A 19948-nucleotide genomic window follows, 5' to 3' on the forward strand; every position below is an offset into this window, starting at 1 on the left:
AGGAATGCTTCTTTGTTGAAGGGCGGGGGCCCAGAAATATTCATTAGCACTCACTCCATTATATAATTGTTTAATAAATTTGTTACTTTATCCTGGAAATACATTTTGATGAATTTATTTTTTCTATGGATACATTCATGATAGCTTAAAAATTAAATAAATTCTTGCTTTGTGCCTTTGAATTTATTTAAAAAAAAAAAACAAAATACAGTTTAAACAAACCACAAGTAAATACTAATTGTTGAACTAATCAGTCAATAAGAAATGTCATGTATAGAAAGTCTTCATAAAATGTTAAGGTACATACAGATTGGCTCTTGTCATTGCTTGTATTTGTGTACATGTAGCATTTCCATATGGCTAGCAGAAGGAAACATATTTATTAACTGGAATATTATCTAGTCGCAAATCAACAGGTAAGAATAGGTAGAGCATTGTTCTTTGGGGAAATAATTACAAAGTAAAAATGTATAATGAGAATGAAATTCAGTGTGTAAATTGAATTCCTGCTTCTTGATTTAAATCCTGATTAAAGTTGGTAGTTTAAATAATTTTAAGTCATATCAAACCAATATTGCTGTTTGACATCAGCAAATCTATTAATTTGAATTCCTACCTTAGATACTACTAAAGGAGTTAAACAGCAGTAAATGAAAATGTATTGCAGGAACATAGTTTGCTTTAGTGGTAGTAGTTGTGGAATAGGAAATGAGGCATTCACATGAATGTAAGGAATGTGCCCAGTACTCAAGCACATTGTGGGAAAAGAAAGCAAAGGAGAAGCAGCAGGATCCAACTGATGAATTCTAGAAATTGTGTGAAATGAAAGAGCATTAAAAATCATCAGGCAATGTTTCCGTATGAAGAACCACATGACATTTTGATTTTTGTTCTGCCATTTAAAGCACAGTTTATGCTGTTTTCTTAAAGACAGTTAGTGGCCTGTGAAGAGGTTCTTTAAAAAGGTTATTAGTTCAGGGCTCATATACAATGGTCAGAGAACTTGTAGCCTAGGTCTAAACCAGAAGAGTTTTGAAAAAGAGTAAGAGGTAGATATCTGACTAATAAACTTGATAAGAATTTTAATAGAAATAAATGTGGACATTGTAAAGTCAGAGGGTGTAAGATATGGAACAAATTTAAGATTATTAGACTGAAAAAAAAAAGAGAGAACAGTGATTTGAAATAATACTGAATTAAAATACATTTTTGTTCTGAGATTGTAGCCACAAGAGAATAAGCTTGCAGGCATTATGAAACATGTGGTCTGCAGAGAGTGACCTGGGACAGTAGAACTATTTTTGTGCCTAAAAGTAATATTTGAAACTAGGGCTAGGTTCAAAGTCAGACTCCAGAGGCAGTAGTTGTAAAAAGTTTCTGAATTGTTCTTTGTTCTAGAAAATTCTTCTTCTGAATTTTGTAATAGTGACTTTACTTAATGCAACAGCTTTTTTTTTTTTAATTAATGTAAGTGACTTAAAAAGTATTTCCTTTCTACCACCATAAAAGTGCTTATTTCCCTACTGCAAGTTTTCACTCCACCTATTGAGTGTGAGCACTTTAGGGGAATTTTCTTCTAATAAACATGAATTATTTCTAAAGAAGTATTTAACAGCTCTTGATATAATTTGTATTTTACTTCTAAAATGACAAAACCTTTTGTATTCATTACCTTGTATATTCATTACCTCATTTAGTTTTCATACACATTGACATACTAGTTACTTTGAAGTATTTGGAAACTTCTCTTACAGGCTTTTAATGTTGTGTGGGTTATGATGTTGTGGTGGGTTGATGCTGTCTGGCAGCGAAGCCCCCCCACCCAGTTGCTTGCTCACTCCCCACCAGTGGGATGAGGGAGAGAATCAGAAGGACTGAACCTCTTGCCCGCTCCCAACGTACTCGCTGGGGCAGCAGGGTGAGAAACAAGGATTTGATGCTGTGTGAGGTCTGCTCAGCAGTAGCTGACACATTGGTGTGTTACCAACACTGTTTTGGTCAGGAATCTAAAACAGCACTGCATGGGCTACTCTGAAGAAAGTTAGCTCCATCCCAGACAGATGAATTCTTATTATACAAATGTATAAATACAGTTCTGAAGCACTTGCGTGCTCAGACCAATGCCTGCTGTGCGCTCCAGGTACACTATGAGTTGCAGGATCCCTGAAGCATTGAATCTGTTCCTGTATTCATCCTATTGTGTGGACCCAGCAGAATAACAAGCCCTTCACCTGATCATCCAGGGCTCTTCCTGAGAGCAACCAGCTCTTTGGTCCCGTGGCTTATCAGCCAGCCAGTCCTGGGGAAGCTGTTGTAGATGATTCGTATGTTCCTACCGGCCTCTTTCAGCACACAATCTGCACTTTTCCACTCATCAGTCTTTTCTTCTAGTAGCTATTTCTCTTTTCATACCTAGGGAGTTCATTAATTCCATAAAGAGTCTTCATGATGATATGATATAAGCTACTTAGACACCTTGTTCCTATAAAGAGACGTTGCTCCACTTTCCATTTACGGTTCTAGACTAATAATTTTCCTAATAATTTCTGAACTGATGGAAAGGTAGTGCTATTCCACTGAAGAGGGCACTATCCAGGAGTATGGGAGTTGTTCTACGAACTGGCCATTTATTTTTGCTGTGTCTCATTGTGCCTTGATACCAGTTTTGTAATTAGAGATAATAATATTTTCTATGTCACTTTCTGTCACAGAAGTGTTTGGAGATTATTATTATGTTTAAAAATTTCTGAAGTTATACAAGTAGATCTGTAATGTTAATCATCATAGTCAATGAGATACATAACACATAACTGTAAAGTTATTTTCATTTTCCTTCTGCATATTCAAAAGAATTTTCACTTATAAGTAGACTTATAAGTAGACTTAGATTGGAGCCTAATATTTTGTTCTGGATTTTCAAATGCACATTAACATTCTGCAATATTTATGTCAATTCCAAGATGCTCATAGGTCACTTTTTCTGAAGACTAAAAAAATACCCTCCAATAGATGGGACATGGTTTAGTGGTGGACTTGGCCATGCTAGGTTAATGGTTGGACTTGATAATCTTAAATGTTTTTTCCAACCTAAATGATTCTAGGATTCTGTAATACACAAAGTTAGTCCATGCCTAACACAACAGCAGAGGTTAATGTATAAGCTGCACACCTGATAAGAAGGATATTGACAGGCAATCGAAGTGTTTTGGAATGTTAAAACTCAGCATCAGCTCTTGTTTGGCAAATAAGTATTTAAGAGAAACATGAAAACACAGTGAGAAAATTCTTTGCAAGTCTTCAAAACCTATGATTTTTTTAAAAATAAAAGCAGTTAAGAGCTATTAAACCCAATATTTTTCATTCCTGGCCTTTCTTTTTAAGTGGCTGGATGTATATATTACATGGATCAATTCAAATTATACTTGCTCTTCTCCAGGGACTCAAACATTCATTCAGGTTCTGTATTACTCAGTGTCTGTAAATGAATTTGCAAAGCTGCAAATGTGAAACGTAAGCAGCTACAAGGATTCAAAAATCTTTAACAAAGCACTGCAGAATTCTTAAATCCACACTGATGGATATAAATAATAGGCTTTGCTGAATCTAACTGTTTTGCTGTAGCATATCTTATAACATTTTTCATCTAATAATTCAATTTTATCAAGCCTATTGGTTTTAACTAGTTTCCCCAGATGCTGAATTCATGCTAATCAACAGTACACTTGGTGGCAAATAATTTGCATACATCCTCCTCATTTTTTGTACAGTGAAAAAGGATCAAATTATATATTATTTTTCAAAGGTACTGGCATCATGTACAAAATCTTTCTAGTATTGTAATAGTATTATTAAAGTGAATGTGGTGTGCCTGGTTAATCATTTGCATGCTCTAATAATTTGTTCATTACTATTTATTGTCTGCCCTGCAGACATCTTATTTCACAACCCATTTGGACATCTGTGACAGCTTTACATTCCACCTGTTATTTGATTAAATACTTTTATTTGAGAAATACTTCTCACAAGCAATGAGATCGGTGTGCCTTGGGGCACGTACTGTTCTGTAATGCGTAGTACATCGTAACTACTATTGCTGTATTTGTAACAGATCAGATGTGTCAGTAGGGACTGAGATCAAACCTATAATTATAGCCTTGCTTTTGAATACCTTGAAACCCACAGCAAACACAAGAGCTGTGGTTAACATGGGAATCACAGGCATACAGTGAGAAATATTAAGAATCCACCAGAAAGTAACTCTGACCTACCGTCAGCTTATATTTGAGTAATTGAATTTCTGGAAGAATATTTAAGATGCAGCAGTATCTTACTGCTTTAAGAAAAAAAACATCGCATACCATCTAAATAAATGGATTTTAAGGCTGATAAATTGTATTTTCCAGCCACTTGCCTATTTTTCCTTTTCCTTTTTTCTTTGTAGGTAGACAGCATTGTTTTATTCTATTTCACAGAAAATACCTATTCTTAGAGCAACTTCTAGTTAAATACTTACTACACATAGGAAGCAATTATCCTGTGTTTGAGGTGGAGCTGAAGGAAACAAAGACAAAATATTCTGCTGAAAAACAGATGTCACAACCTGTGTACTGAAATTCTGTCTTCACATGCTTTCTTAAATGGCTAAGGAAAATAGAGAGAAATAGATATCCTTCTTTTTGAGCTGACTTTTAGGTCAAACCACAGACCTATACTTATGTTTTTTAGACTCTTAATTTCCCTTCAGCATGAGTGAACTGGCTGTCAGCCAGACAGCCTTGGTTTCTCTTCATCATTCAGGAATTAATGATGACTTCTGTCAGAGATACAGGTATGAGGCAATTGCACGGTTGCCTAGTGCAACAGATTTCTAGGGGTAACAAAGTGAACGTGCCCCTGCTTTTATGCCTTGCCTATGGCAGAATGACAAGAAAACAGGCTTCTGTAAGGTGGGTGGGGTAAAAGCTATGGGGTCAACCCCTCACACTTTCTGAAGCAGCCATCATTACCTCAGTTTTTCCATCTCCTTGACAGAAGTAAGAGCAGTAACCCTTGTTTACAAGCACTATGTTTCTCAAACTACTTTTCTCAATGTCCACATCCATTGGTAGGAGTGGCCAGACCTCTGGTTTTTGATCCTTTGGCTGCCAAGATAAAATTTTGTTTTCACTAGTGAGAAGCCTCTGGCTAGTACTGACCATACAGTATATTTTTACTTCATCTACCCAGATAATGTGTATTGTGTTCTTCATACTAGTATCTAGTATTTTTTAAATGTGAAGAAAAATAAAAGAACAATGGTGAGAGCTGTTGCATTTCTCAGTTGTAGTTTCTGTTACTCATTTGTGTAAAAGATGTAAAATATGAAAAAATTCTTGATGATTGAAATAGGCAAGGATTAAAATAGTGTTTTTTCCATCCGTGGTTTCTGTTCTGAGAATTTTACAGTGAGCTTTTGTTTTGAATAGAAATAACAGTCAGACAAAGAAAAGAATGATAAAAATAAGGCAGAGAAAGTAGGATAATTTAGGGTGAGGGACAACAACGTTTATTTACTGTTTACCCTATTCTAAAGCATGTTAATGTTTTCTCTGCAGAATCCTCTGTGCCAACCCAGCCGGAAATGGCTGTGTATGCTAGCTGTACACCACTACATTTGTTTGAAGAGGATATTTTTTCATTAGGGCAGATGGTAAGATTCTCAGGAGAGGAAAGCATTACGTATTTTATTACCAGGGTGTTTCATTTTGTAGCAACTACATTGTAACAAAAATAATAAAAATTAATACAGTGAAACAGTCACCGTGTAATGACTGTCAGTTAAATTTATATTTCGGTACTTCTGTATTCTGATCATTCGTTTTCCTGCAACAGCGCTGCTCATTTTTTCAGTTTTACTCCACTTTCTTTTGGATCCCAGGATCTAAAGTCTCCTGGGAGAGGTTAGATGTGGACTAGAAAATGCATCATGAGCGGGAGCAATCAGAGACTTGCTGATGTACACATTAAAGAAATAAGTTATAGCTGATTTATTAGCAAACAAAAGAAGCTGTATTTTTAAAGTCAAAAGGATATACAAATCTTGTAACAGAATTTTCAGTGGTGAAAAATGTTAAGCACTGGACCGTTGTTATTTTAATGGAAAGAGCACCACTCAATGTCCACATCTAAAATTGTTCTTAAGTCTATTGCTAATGGCTTTGGTATATGGGTCAGCTGTAGTGCCTTTAATATGTTTTCTAAATTAGCCAGCAGATAAAAAGCTTAACTTTAATGATGTATTGCTTCAAAGTGATATTACATTATGGAGATCTCACAAGTTAACTACAAGGCCAGTGGCTTTTAGAATTCTGCCACTTTATAAATGCAGCATGAAGTAAGGACTTTTTCCTCAGAAAAAGTATTTTTAAATATGCTTTTTTAAAACAAAATGTTGTCACTGATGTTTTCTTACATCTTCATTCTGCTTCACTTACATGTTTTTTGTAGCACCTAAAAGAATATGGTTATGTAAATAAGTTGAAAGAATTGAGGAATTATGAAAAGTAAACTATACTTAAACATTTCTATTCCATTATACTACTACTTCTGAATATTAAATCCTGATTAGAATGTTTCTGGATAGCTTTGTCAGGTGAATTATTTTAGTTTCATTTGTTATCCAAGCCATTAGGTGCTTCTGTGTGCATACTTTTCTCTTTTGAGAGAGTGACGACAAATGAGACCACAGTCAGATTATCTTTCCATGTTTCATAGGCTGATTCTTCAGAGAAGCTGAGGCAATATGGGCTTTCCCACATCTATAGCCACCCTGTCCTGATCACTAGAACGAGGTCCTGTCCTCTGGTAGCACCGCCACAACCACCACCAGTTCCTCGTTGGAAGCTTTTCCGTCAGAAAAAGGAAACTGTTGTGACATCTGAACCTCAAGGTTTGTCTACTCAAACCTCCAAAACAAATTTGTAATCACATTTTAATTATTATAAACATTTTCAGAGCCATACCTATCATCTGTTAGCTTAATTTCAATAGAAATTCACAGGGGATTACTCTTTCTCTCTCGCCACCCCGCCCTCCCCGCCCTTGTATTAATTCCCCTTCGCCCTATTATTTCTTAAATGCTTTGAGAAGTGTCTTAATTTCTCTCTCCTACTCTGCTGGAGAAAATGAAGAGGGAGTGTTACCAAAGCAATGCAGAAGCTCTCTGATGCTGAGCCATGAAAACTTCTGAACACCTTTTAAACCTTTAAAGTATGTGACTAGTCCTGCTGCAATAACTCATAGTTTTAGGGGTAAATTTGTTCTAGGGCTTGTCTACACTGCATAATGGAGTTAAAGGCATGAGAGGTAGCTTGAATATGAAAGCATTACAGGTATGTTGGCAAAATATACTGGGATCAGAAAGGAAGGAAATTAGCAAAGGCAGAACGTGCTGCCATAGTTGTTCTGAGCTACCTTGAATAACCTTTACATATAGGTTAAGCATACTTGTAATACCTTGCAGGCTGAGGATTGGAGTGTTATGCATTTATTTTTTCATGATATGTCACCTAAAGTCACACCTGGTTTTTCTCTTCCATTCAAGTGTATGTGATGATACTTGGAGAATAGAATTATTTAAGGGTGATGATGAATTCCGTATGGCAATTATTTGTCAAAATTATAATATTAAATATTTCTTATGAATATATATTTAACAAGTTGCTTTTTTCTAGAGCCTGTGGTAAAGAAACATGAAGAACATGTTGAGATTGCTAGCCTATTTTTGAATTACAAATTGAATCTTATCACAATACCCACAGATATGTAAGTATTCAATGTAGCTTCAGCATTAACGTCCTATTGTTAGTCCATTCCAGTGTGAAAGCACAATGGCTTATATTTACTTCTGTCACAGGGAGAAACTGCTCAGTTCGTGTAGTTTAAAGCACATCAGCATCAGAGCACTATATCGTTTTATTGATGTCACATAATTAATTGGCAATCAATGAATCGTACATTTAGGATCAATATCAACAATACAACAGATAAGCCACTATACTAGATGCTTACAAAATGTTAATAAACATCTACAAACTTCTGAACACCTTTCTGTGGCTAATCCCAAGAATTTCTAAGCTCAGGCACAAAGGCATACACATATATGCACCCTCCTGGCATTGTGGGTTACAAGCACACCTCTTTTGGGAGTGCAGGTTCTTCTACTTGCACACACCTCCTGTTGGAGGCGCAGATTGGGGCGCTGTAAGCTTTATATGCTGCTCCATACTACTGCTAATCTACACACTGTTGAGAAAGCCCACCAGGAGGTGGGCCTGAAAACACCTGAGAGGTGGGTCCCTACTTGTCACACCCTGTACGGACAGTCCCCTAGTTGGATGCACACTTCTCAGGGCATCCGACAATGAAGGGCAGGGAGCTTTGTCAGGTGAAAAATATTTCCCAGTTTCTCTACTCAGTGGGCCCACAGACGCAGAATATTCAGTAGATCACTTCCACCAGAAATAGGAATTCTCTTTTATGTCCTTCAATTTTTTCCTCAAACTACTCGTCTCTTTCAGTTCTTGCATATAACAAGGGAGTCATTCACTGGACAGTCAGTGCTGTCATTGGCGCCACATATTTGGCATGGAATAATTAAAATTTATGAATAAAGTAGGCTGTTCCTTGTTCATTATAGTTGTTACAAGAAGCCTGAGAGTGCAGGTGAAGCAGCTCATGCTCAAAACATGACTTTATATAAAAGCCTTGTGTTAAAAACTTTTTGAAAGTCCTATAAACCCTCAAAAAACAGGATCTTTAAACAGGGTATCTTAGAGAAGGAGTTTCAGAAATTGATATATACACCACTTCTAGTCAATATTCAATATTCAGCAAAATATTTGCTGACTGACAAAAAAAGGATTACCACCATTAAGGGTATCAGGGCCTTGGTTTTTTTCCTGTGACCCACTGCATAATACATGACTGTTAGGCTTCAGCTTTCGATGTGGACATTCAGTAGACAACTGCTAAAATTATTAATCTCCTCTTTTTTATTCTGACTGAACCCCTGACAGAGGAAGCATTGAATGTATCACATACCAAGTGAGGACCAAAAGGTTTATGTTACTTTGGAGGATATTTCTTATCCTGAGACTGAGTCCAACAACAATTTGTAAATTGTTGGAGGTGTGTGTATTTTTTAAGGTGTGTACACCTTTTGATAAGTACATCTTTATGTAAACTGAATAAATTATGCATTTGACAGGTTCTGCATTTTGATCATCATCATTGGATGGGTTGATAATAAACCAGTTGGGTTTTTATTTTTTTTGTAGAGCAACATTTGTCCGTGGAAGAAATTACCTTGGAATATTCTTGGAATATCATTGTTTTGCTGATACAGTTGCATTTAATGGTTAAAAAGACATTAAATTACCTTTTTTTTTCTTCCCCCAAAGAGTAGGAGTAGAAATACATAAAAATGCTCTAAGCAATATCCATTAATAGGTTATTAAAAGAATGAGATAATAATAATAAAGGTGTTGCAGTATTTGCATGTTAACATATTTTATATTGTTTTTTCATATTTAATAGATTGCGTCATGGTCAGCTTAGCCCATTTTGTCAAGGACAGTTTATTAATGTGCTAAGTTTCCATGACAATCAGCTAATTTAATCTCTTGTGATTTAATTAACAGGTAGTAACCAAAAATATATAGCAAGTATTAGCATTTCATTAAAGTAATACAGCTGCCTAAATAAGATAAGGGACTTAGATACACAGTTGGGACTGAAACTGTTTTTAATCACTTGTTTTTATTCAATAAAATCTTTTGAAACACTCAAAGGGAAAATAATTGTGACTGCGTTACTGCTAAAGATCTTGATATTTCATTTTCTCAATCCTTAAGAAAGGGGTTAGATAACATGTGCTTACAGTTTGCTCTGTTCTTTATTGCTGCAATAACACAATTATGTATTTATGTTTAATTGGCATGTGTGCAACATTGTTTTGATTTTGTTCTCCTAGTTCGCTTAACAAGCAGAGTTATTTATATTCCCATGAGTTTTTACTTCTGCCTCCACTGAAGTCAGCAACAGCTTTCTTTTACTATAGCCAGAATAGGGCTTGCACAGGTTTCCTTGGTTATCGTGTGTTTTAGCTGTGTGGTAGCTATGGAGACCCATATTGAGAGAAAAGACAAAAAACTATTCTGACACAGAACACTTTTTTTGCCCTACCTCTATTTAAGTAGTGCACATTATACATTTTTTTTTCTTGTCTATGAGCCATAGCAATTTATTCACTTCTGGTGTTATCATCTAGTTTTCCTCAGCTGACTTGGGTTTTTGGTTTTTTGAGGGTTTGTTAAAAGTGCAACAGTTCAGGTCTTTCAAGCATTAATATGTGTGTAGTGTCAAGCCAGTAATGATAAGAAATGTATATATATAAAGATTTTTGTGCCGCCCTATTAATCTGTCAAAATAAAGGAAGCGCAAATTATTTTGACAAAATTCTGTTAAAATAGTAGTTATGAAGACTGTAATTTGAAAGTAAATGTATGGAGTAAAATGTTTGATTTTTCTTTTATTATTTAGCCACTTTCCACAGCGTACCATCAAAAAAGGATTTCATTCCCTATCCTGTCTCCCTTCTGTTACTGAAAGTGATGAAAATATAAATGACAGTAATGTGGATATGAATCAAAGTGGGAGACACTCAAATGCAGAAGATCATTCCCAGGTAACAATTTTCCTAATTTATTTTAACTTGACCTAATTTCATATTCCAAAGGATAGTGAAAAGCAAAATAGAAAGACTTCTCAGTGAGCGTTTTTCCCCTGGTATTTAAATAACTTCCATGCTCTTTCCACTTCATAGTTCATGTGTATTAGGTGTAATGCTTTTCGTTTCAAACTTGTTTCATGATTTATTTCTCAGATTCTAAAAGATTTTGCTCTTTAAAATCAATTTGATGGGAGAGTCTTAGGAAGATAGTCAGGGGTCTTTATAAATAGATGTTTATTTCATTTATGTTACTATTTCATCAATGTTACGATTTGTGTATTTCATCTATAGGGAAGGATGTACTTAGGCACATGGCTGCTTGAAAAATGTAAACTCTATAAATACCTGACTTAAAACGGCATCCTCATTTGGTTCTTAATTGAAAGACTTCAGGCTAGATCTAGAAAAAGAGTTAAGGCTTCAATGCTGAGTTTGCCTGCTCTTAAATCTCAGGAGCTTTGCCTTCTAATGGAATCCTCAGCCATGAATTAGATGCTCAAGCTTCCTGAGTGACACCATAAGAAAGTGACACTCCTCCCTACAGGTTCACTAGATGCAGCATGCTGACCCCAGGTTGCCCAAGCTAGCCCAGGAAATGTTGGTTACAAGGTAGAAGTCTCCACTGTAGTTTTCCAAGATAGGCAAGATGAATCTTACTGAAGATCAGTAACATATTACCAGGATGACTTTGGGCAGTTCTAACTACTGGTTTTTTTCTTGTTGCTGTTTTAAATTGGTATGTACCTTGTTATTTACATGTGCTACCAAAGCCTGCTTTCAGATAAACCTTTAACAAAATGCTCCTTGTAACATTTAAATCTGAATGTTGAACAGAGAATGAAGTATACTTTCAAAGAGTTTCTGGACTACACTATTTCATGCAATATATTTTGTATGGGGAAATAATACACAGCATAGAGAAACAGAGACTTAAATATTCAAACAATCAGAGCTCCACTGAAGTTATTTTATTTGCTCAACACCTACAAAAGAACCCAACATGGCAGTGCCAGTGTCTCTTCCATTTCATACTTATTGCAGCAAACACTGCTCATAAGAGCATCTGATAGCATTTATCTTTTTGACTTTAAGAACATTGAGGGGAAAAAGCAGTTAGGCAGCAATACAAAAGCTTTGAATGAGATTACACTCAAAATCTGGATCTGACTCAATAAACCAATTATATTTTGGGGAAGATGTAGTTTCAACTTGCAAATGTTTACTGCAGTTCTCCCCTTTACATTTATTTTCTATCCCAAGTAGAGAATGAGTACTTCTTTCATATCTGTTACATTCAACATGATTACAATATAGAAAATAATTTAAAAGAACCTATAAAATGTGTTTATCCATAGTGCTGTGTAAAGGAAAACCAGTAACAAAGTCCTTATCCACACAATCCTGTAGTAAAGATAACCTAATTATTTTAAAATTTCTACTGTACTTTTCTGGGACAAACTGATTAATATACTTGGGGATAACATTTGTGGTATTTGGTTCATGTATAGTGACTGCCTGTAGTGTTACAAAATGTGTTTGAAGACCAAAGATATACTGTTAAGGATAGTATGTCATGAGGTATCTTCATGAACAAACAAACCAAAATTTAGTTTGGGAAATTTTGAAGTGAAAGGGAAATAATTTTCTATGTAATTTTTGGAGTGCCTATTTATATGTTTCCTGTTCAGAGTATACTGTTACACCATTTTTACATTTCAGATCTGAAACTCATTTGTTTTAAACTGTTCTATACCTATTGTGCGTATAGAAAATGTACATGTGTGGATATAGTTATTGGGTATTTATGATTTTAAAATAGGTCAATTCTGTAGTGAAGGAGAATTCTTTGCAATAGAGTATATATTTAACTGTTCTGTATTTTATAAACAATAGTTTGTAAACATTTTATAAACAATAGTTTAATTAGTATTTTATTAGTACTTCTTTAAAAGTCTTTTTAATAATTGCAGCTTATGAAAATCATTACAGAAGCAGCAGGGTAAAAAGGAGCTCTAAGTAGCATCTTAAAATATATAATAATTATTGGTTGCATGACTTCAGTCTCTCTAGCAGTACAAGTATAGATTTACTTAGTTACAAATTAATACACGGTTATGTTCTGGAAGCATAAAAGTAGTTTGGAACATCACTTTGATTTTCCCCACTAGTCAAAGAGTGTTAGAACCATATGATTGTAGAAAGCTGGTCTGTCACAGTAGGACTTCCCATCTACAAGAAAGGCTGGAAGGAGGATCCTGGGAACTACAGGCCTGTCAGCCTGACCTCTGTACTGAGGAAGATCATGGAGCGGTTTGTCTTGAGGGCGCTCACAGGGCATGTGCGGGACAACCAAGGGATCAGGCCCAGCCAGCATGGGTTCATGAAAGGCAGGTCCTGCTTGACCAACCTGATCTCCTTCTATGACCAGGTGACCCGCCTAGTGGATGAGGGAAAGGCCGTGGAAGTTGTCTACCTGGACTTTAGTAAAGCCTCTGACAGTGCCTCCCACAGCATTCTCCTGGAGAAACTGGCGGCTCGTGGCTTAGACAGGTGTACTCTTCGCTGGGTAAAGAACTGGCTGGATGGCCGAGCCCAGAGAGTTGTGGTGAATGGAGATAAATCCAGCTGGCAGCCGGTCACAAGTGGTGTTCCCCAGGGCTTGGCTCTGGGCCTGGTCTTGTTCAATATCTTTACTGATGACCTGGATGAGGGGATCGAGTGCTCCCTCAGTAAGTTTGCAGATGACACCAAGCTGGGTGGGAGTGTTGATCTGCTGGAGGGTAGGAGGGCTCTGCAGAGGGATCTGGACAGGCTGGATCAATGGGTGGAGGTCAGCTGCGTGAGTTTTAATAAGGCCAAGTGCCGGGTCCTGCACTTCAGTCACAACAACCCCATGCAACGCTACAGGCTTGGGGAGGAGTGGCTGGAGAGCAGCCCGGCGGAAAAGGACCTGGGGGTGCTGGTTGACAGCCGGCTGAACATGAGCCGGCAGTGTGCCCAGGTGGCCAAGAAGGCCAACAGCGTCCTGGCCTGTATCAGAAATAGTGTGGCCAGCAGGAGGAGGGAAGTGATCGTGCCCCTGTACTCGGCACTTGTGAGGCCACAGCTTGAATCCTGTGTTCAGTTTTGGGCCCCTCACTACAAGAAGGACGTTGAGGTGCTGGAGCGTGTCCAGAGAAGGGCAGCAAAGCTGGTGAGGGGTCTGGAGCACAAGTCTTATGAGGAGCATCTGAGGGAACTGGGGTTGTTCAGCCTGGAGAAGAGGAGGCTGAGGGGAGACCTTATCGCTCTCTACAACTACCTGAAAGGGGGTTGTGGCGACGAGGGTGTTAGTCTCTTCTCCCAAGTAACTAGTGATAGGACGAGAGGAAATGGCCTCAAGTTGCGCCAGGGGAGGTTTAGATTGTATATTAGGAAAAATTTCTTCACCGAGAGGGGGGTCAAGCATTGGAACAGGCTGCCCAGGGAGATGGTGGAGTCACCATGTCTGGAAGTGTTCAAAAAACGTGTGGATGTGGTGCTTCAGGACATGGTTTAGGGAACATGGAGATGTTGGGTTAATGGTTGGCCTTGATGATCTTGAAGGTCCTTTCCAACCTTAGTGATTCTGTGATTTGCAGTCCAGGAGAGCCAAGGGCAAGTAAGGAAATACAAGAGACAGACATTGATAAAACTGGAAGGGTTGGAAGAAGACATGAGCGTGACTTAGTCTGAGCACAGTCTGATTCAGACATGAAATGTAAGAAGTCATGAGCAACTAATTGATTTCTACTTGAACCTTACTTTTGCCTCAATTTAAATCTCAGCTGAAAAATGCCATGCCTATTAATAGCTGCAATTCGTAAGTAGGACTGCATTTGCATGGATTGCAAAAGAAAATCTTTTTGACTTGCAGAACAATCTTCTTTATTTCACGTATTAAATCTTTCAATCAACAAAATTATGTAGATAGTTCTGTGAGATGCATTATGGGAGAGCTTTCTTTCCATAGTTTTAAAACTTGAAATAACAACATACATCTGTACTTTTTTTTCATTAAATGAATTAGTGATTAAATAAGCAAACACTGAAAGAGAAACTTTGACATCCCCATCTCACTACGTTATTGCTAATTTGTAGTATTTTGTATTGTAGTATACTGTGTGAATAGCACTGTCTCCATGTGTGGTTGCTATTCATGAGATGTCTTCCTTAAAAACTTTGATACAGATTTGGTAAATCTTTGGGATGCAGCTGTTCTATGCTTTAAGCTGACTGAAATTCAGTCAGCTGCTGTGCGATATCCTCAGCAAGCTTAAATTGGCATATTTCAAGTCACTCCAATGTAAACTGTATGAAGGTACCTTACTGAATATCTGATTCACTGTTCCTAAGGTCTGTTGTCACAGAAACAGAGACTAGTTATAAATGAAAGATAACATTTTAGGAGCTGGATGTGTCGCCTGTGAAGATATCAAGTTGAAAGACATGGCATTATCCCTTGTGTCCCCAAAGTACTCATGGCAAAGAATAGAAATGCTTTATTATTGATCTTTTCAAACTTTTTTTTCCCCTGAATTTCCCATTCCCTCTGATTTTACAGTTCTAAAAGCTGTGTGGATTTGCATTAGTAAAAAAAAAAATCTTTAAAACATCTATTTTTGGTAGTTAAAATGATCTTGAATCATCTTAAATGTTTTTAAGAAAATACATTTTGTGAATTTTTTGTTTAAAAACCTCTGTAAAATAGGGCCCAGTTCTGTAAGGAAGAGGCTCTCTTTTATTCTTCTTCAATAGGAAAGTAAGTAATTTATATGTGTAAGATGCATTGGAATGCATTTGAAAGTAGATTTTTGGCTTGTGCCATTTGGTTGGAAAAAATTATTTGTGGAATAATGGCTTCTTGAACTAGAAGGTTTTCAGAATCTGATTTTTCCTTCCGTTTTTATGGCTTATACAATTCTGTGGTCAGGAAAAAAGTCATCATATGCAAATTGCACAGTGTCTTGCAGTTTTCTGGAACTTTGGAAACTTTCTGGAATCTTGGAAAACTCTTTTGAGAAAAATATTATCCTGGAATAGTGTTTCCTTGTATCTCTGCCATTCAAAAGCCTACTTGAATATTCTTCATTGTGATGAATTCTTTAATACAAGTTATCTCCAATTCCATTGAGAAGAAAGCTCTTTGCATTCTGTTTGAGGAAATGTTGAACCATAACAAAGCAAGAAAAATCTAATCCAAATACGTTTACCATCAAAATTTGCAATGGCTACTACATATTTTAATAGACTGACCTGATTGCGATGTTCAGAAATCTGAAACAGAACACTCTGATTTTTCTTTGTGGCTTCTTCAGTATCAAGCTCCCTGGCAATGCTGCTTTCTAGAGCAGAAGGTTAAAATCGCCACTCTCGCCCAGTGACATAAACACAATACACTTGTTCTTTAAAGTTCATATTTACCTCAGTTTTCTTACTTCAGTGCCATCCTTTTATATATGCAAGCTCAGTCTTACCTTCTGCTTTACGGTTGATACCAGTCAATTTAGTTTGCATGCTCAGTTGTGTACTTTTTTTCAAGTTCCCCATAAACATTCCATACTGTTGTCTCATAACAAGATTTTTCTTCTCCTTATTCTAATCCTTCTTAATATATATTTCATAAGCCCAGTGCATTGGTATTGAGTCAACAGGAGGGCTAGGTAGAAAATAAAAAATTCTATTTTCTTTACAGATTTTTTTTGAAAGTTACTTCAATCTGCACAAAATGAAAAATCCTTGCTTATTTTTTCAGGAAAAAAGTATACATGAGATATGAGGCACATGAATTAGAAGAGGGACTTAAGAAGGGCGACACAAATTTATATATTTGTGGTATAGAGAATCTTTCTGATGTGCCCACAAATATCTACTTGCTTATACAGATTGGGACAGCTCCAACACTAGAGACTGAATAAAAAATAAGCCGAATTGGTAATCCAGTATTTTTAAGCCATTCCTATACCTTAGTCTGTGCACAACTTTGCAGCTGTTTTATTCTTTTGTACCACTGCCTTTTTTCAAAAGCCACCTCTGTTACCTTCTCCCACATCACAGCTAAACCGAGAACTGATACTCCATTTAGTGAAAATAGTGACTCAGGAGTAGGCAAAACAGATTGTGTCCAAGTGACTAGAGATGCAAAGCCCTTTGATGATACAACTCTGAGGTCAACATCAAACCTGGAAATTTAATACAGGGTCGGATCTTAAGAAATATTTTTGGTCATCTTTGTCATTTTGGAGGTAGATTTAAAATGGATTTCTGATCTTAAAAATTATGTATTTGAAGCTTTATGCCTTCACGTGCCATTATATCCAGAGAGCTTATTTTTGGAAGACTTGTGTTTTTTACAGAAAAACTGGTGTGAAAAGTTTTGCCATGCATCATTTCTACAATAGAAAAGGATACTGGTTTTATAAAAATATCAGATCGATTTTAAAACATATTATTTGGTGGATTTGAATAAAATAATGACATAGCTAATGTCAGGAGGCTGAAAAATACAAGTGAAGCCGCAAAAGTAACAAGATAGCTATATATTTATGAATTACCATTATTTTTACAATTATATGTTAATTATTATAATAGACAATAAATTAGATTTGTGATTTTTAAGTTAAACAAGTAATTTTCCTCAGATTTTGTGTTCAGATTTAACATTTGCTGTGGTTTAACCCCAGCTGGCAACTAAGCACCACACAGCCGTGCGCACACTCCCCGTGGTGGCATGGGAGAGAGAATCAAAAGGGTAAAAGTGAGAAAACTCATGGGTTGAGATAAGAACGGTTTAATACGTAAAGCAAAAACTGCACAGGCAAGCAGAGCAAAGCAAGGAGTTCGTTCACCACTTCCCATCGTCAGGCAGGTGTTCAGCCACTCCAGGGAAGCAGGGCTCCATCACGCGTAATGGTTACTTGGGAAGACAAATGCCATCACTCTGAACATCCCCCCCTTCCTTTTTCTTTCTCCAGCTTTATATACCGAGCATGACATCATATGATATGGAATATCCTTTTAGTCAGTTAGGGTCAGCTGTCCCAGCTGTGTCCCCTCACAACTTCTTGTGCACCCCCAGCCTACTCGCTGGTGGGGTGGAGTGAGAAGTAGAAGAGGCCTTGACTCTGTGTGAGCACTGCTCAGCAGTAACTAAAACATCCCTGAATTATTCACACTGTTTTCATCACAAATCCAAAAGAATAGCCCCATACTAGCTACTACGAAGAAAATTAACTGTATTCCAGCCAAAACCAGCACACCATTGATTACTGGAAGAACAGTAAGTAAATAAATCCTCCCTGAACCTAACTGTGTGCATCCTTTCATGTTTCACAGCTGGATCCAAGTCTTGTCTTTATTTCTTTCTTTATCAGATGCTGTGGCAACAGAGTTGACCTTTCAGACAATGTATGTTCATTAAGGAGGAAAAATGCCTTTAGTTTCTCTTTCTGTGCCAATGTCTTAGTCGCTGTAGCTGAGGCAATAGCATAACAGAATGAGAACTTCCTTGACACTCCCAGTTCTCTCAGAATTGGAGGTTTCAGTAGGTGGACACATCTCGCACCATTAGAGAAGCAGACAGCTTTTGACTGTTACGTTTGCGCTCCAAAAACTGAGTAAATGAGCCTACAGGAGACTCTACACAGCTGTGGTTAGATTGATTTCACAGCTCAAACTGGCTAAAGTAACCTTGCTAAGCATCCAGATGTTCCAGGGTACGTTCTCCTCCTTTACTGAAAATTCTATTGAAGCAGTTTTTGAAAATTTTCTGTATCTCTACAGGCCTTCCTGCTTCCAGCTGTTAATACCAAATAAGTAGCTCCGTAGTAAGCTGCCACATGTCTGTACTAGAAGCATGGTTCATGTGTACTGTCCATGAACAGTAAGTCTAGCAGAAAGTGCTAGGCTCATGGTGCAAACATTACAGTCTCCAAGGCTTGGACAGCAGATCTGGTAATTTTTATACTTTGGACATGCCTAGGATTTCTGAGAAGAAACTTGAGAAATTGTCCAGTTGACATGTACCTGTTCGGTAGATCCTGTGACTCAAGAAATTTGGCAACATTGGAATCTTGCACATTGTAGACTGCCATGCAGAAATATGACAGCTCTGTGCATGAGTACTTGTGAAGTCACAGTTTAAAGGGAAGAGATAGTCTATGTATTACTAGAGATTTTTCACATCAAATGCTGAGGCATGAATGTCAATGTCATGTGACAAGTGATCACAGCTTGCCTTTTGTTTTGCACAGTTGTATGTAGAGAAGTCTGAAAACAGGAGTTGAAGTACATGGGCAATTGCAAAATCCTATTGTGTCCTTTTCAGCTCATTTGCTCTAGAAAAGCAAGAAATTAATCTAAAAAGGGAGGTGTAAGGCATAGTATATTCAACTACCAAATTGTTCAACCATTAACAATTTCAGCAATGTATGTATTTTTCTCTTAATTGCTGTTTATATTAGATCTGTCCCCAGCTTTGACTCATGAACATTCTTTAAAAAACCCACAACAGATTTGGAATATAATCTAGGATTTGTACTGTGAAAAAATGGGACTTTCAAATTCTCTCAATTAAAAATACTGCAGTTATAAGTATTAAGTTATTTGGTACTTCCTATTTTGGAACAGAGGCTCTTAAATCTGTAGTGTATTCTCTCAACTCTTTCCTTTAGTTAGGTCAGAGAAGATCAAACACCTAAAATTTTGACAGAGGTGAGATTCCTGAGCCTATTCTGGGCCCGTGTAAGTGCTGTAAAACATTGCAGGAAGAATTTTTCTGCAGCTAGGAATTAAGGTAGAAAACCATAAGGCTTTCCTCTAAGGAAGCAATCACAGCTTCCTGCATATTGTGTATGCAGGGTAGTCTGTAACAGGAGGGTTGAGGCAGACCTGGAGTTATAGCACAGTGACCTTGTGCAAGCTTTAGGTACCGTTGTGACCTGACATCCAGTCTAACTTACTCAGACTCTCTAAATTATGTCAGTCTGCCTCTCAAAAAATGTTTGTAGATTGTATTGAGAAAGTATAAAAGCAGCTCCAAGTCAGTATAGCTCCCACAACTCCTCTTTGAAACACAGAACAGAAAATCACTGTGTGTGTCCAGATGTTGGCCAACTCAATGCTATTAAGTTTCAGCAGGTGTATATATGAGGAGTTTGG

General features: G+C 37.0%; 1 protein-coding gene across 1 annotated transcript in view; it reads left to right on the forward strand.

The window, feature by feature from the left end:
• LOC104624564 (androglobin-like) overlaps positions 1–19948 on the forward strand; it is a gene marked incomplete at both ends in the record, with an annotated part of 43051 nt that overhangs the window by 5863 nt on the left and 17240 nt on the right. Inside the window, 4 exons of the mRNA XM_010291967.1 lie at positions 5595–5689; positions 6754–6928; positions 7713–7803; positions 10582–10726. Of these exons, the coding sequence (XP_010290269.1) occupies positions 5595–5689; positions 6754–6928; positions 7713–7803; positions 10582–10726 (506 nt within the window). The remainder of the gene's footprint in view (positions 1–5594; positions 5690–6753; positions 6929–7712; positions 7804–10581; positions 10727–19948) is intronic.

This window comes from Phaethon lepturus, unplaced genomic scaffold (genome assembly GCF_000687285.1).
Source record: "Phaethon lepturus isolate BGI_N335 unplaced genomic scaffold, ASM68728v1 scaffold7630, whole genome shotgun sequence".
In the NCBI taxonomy this organism is placed as follows: Eukaryota; Metazoa; Chordata; class Aves; order Phaethontiformes; family Phaethontidae; genus Phaethon; species Phaethon lepturus.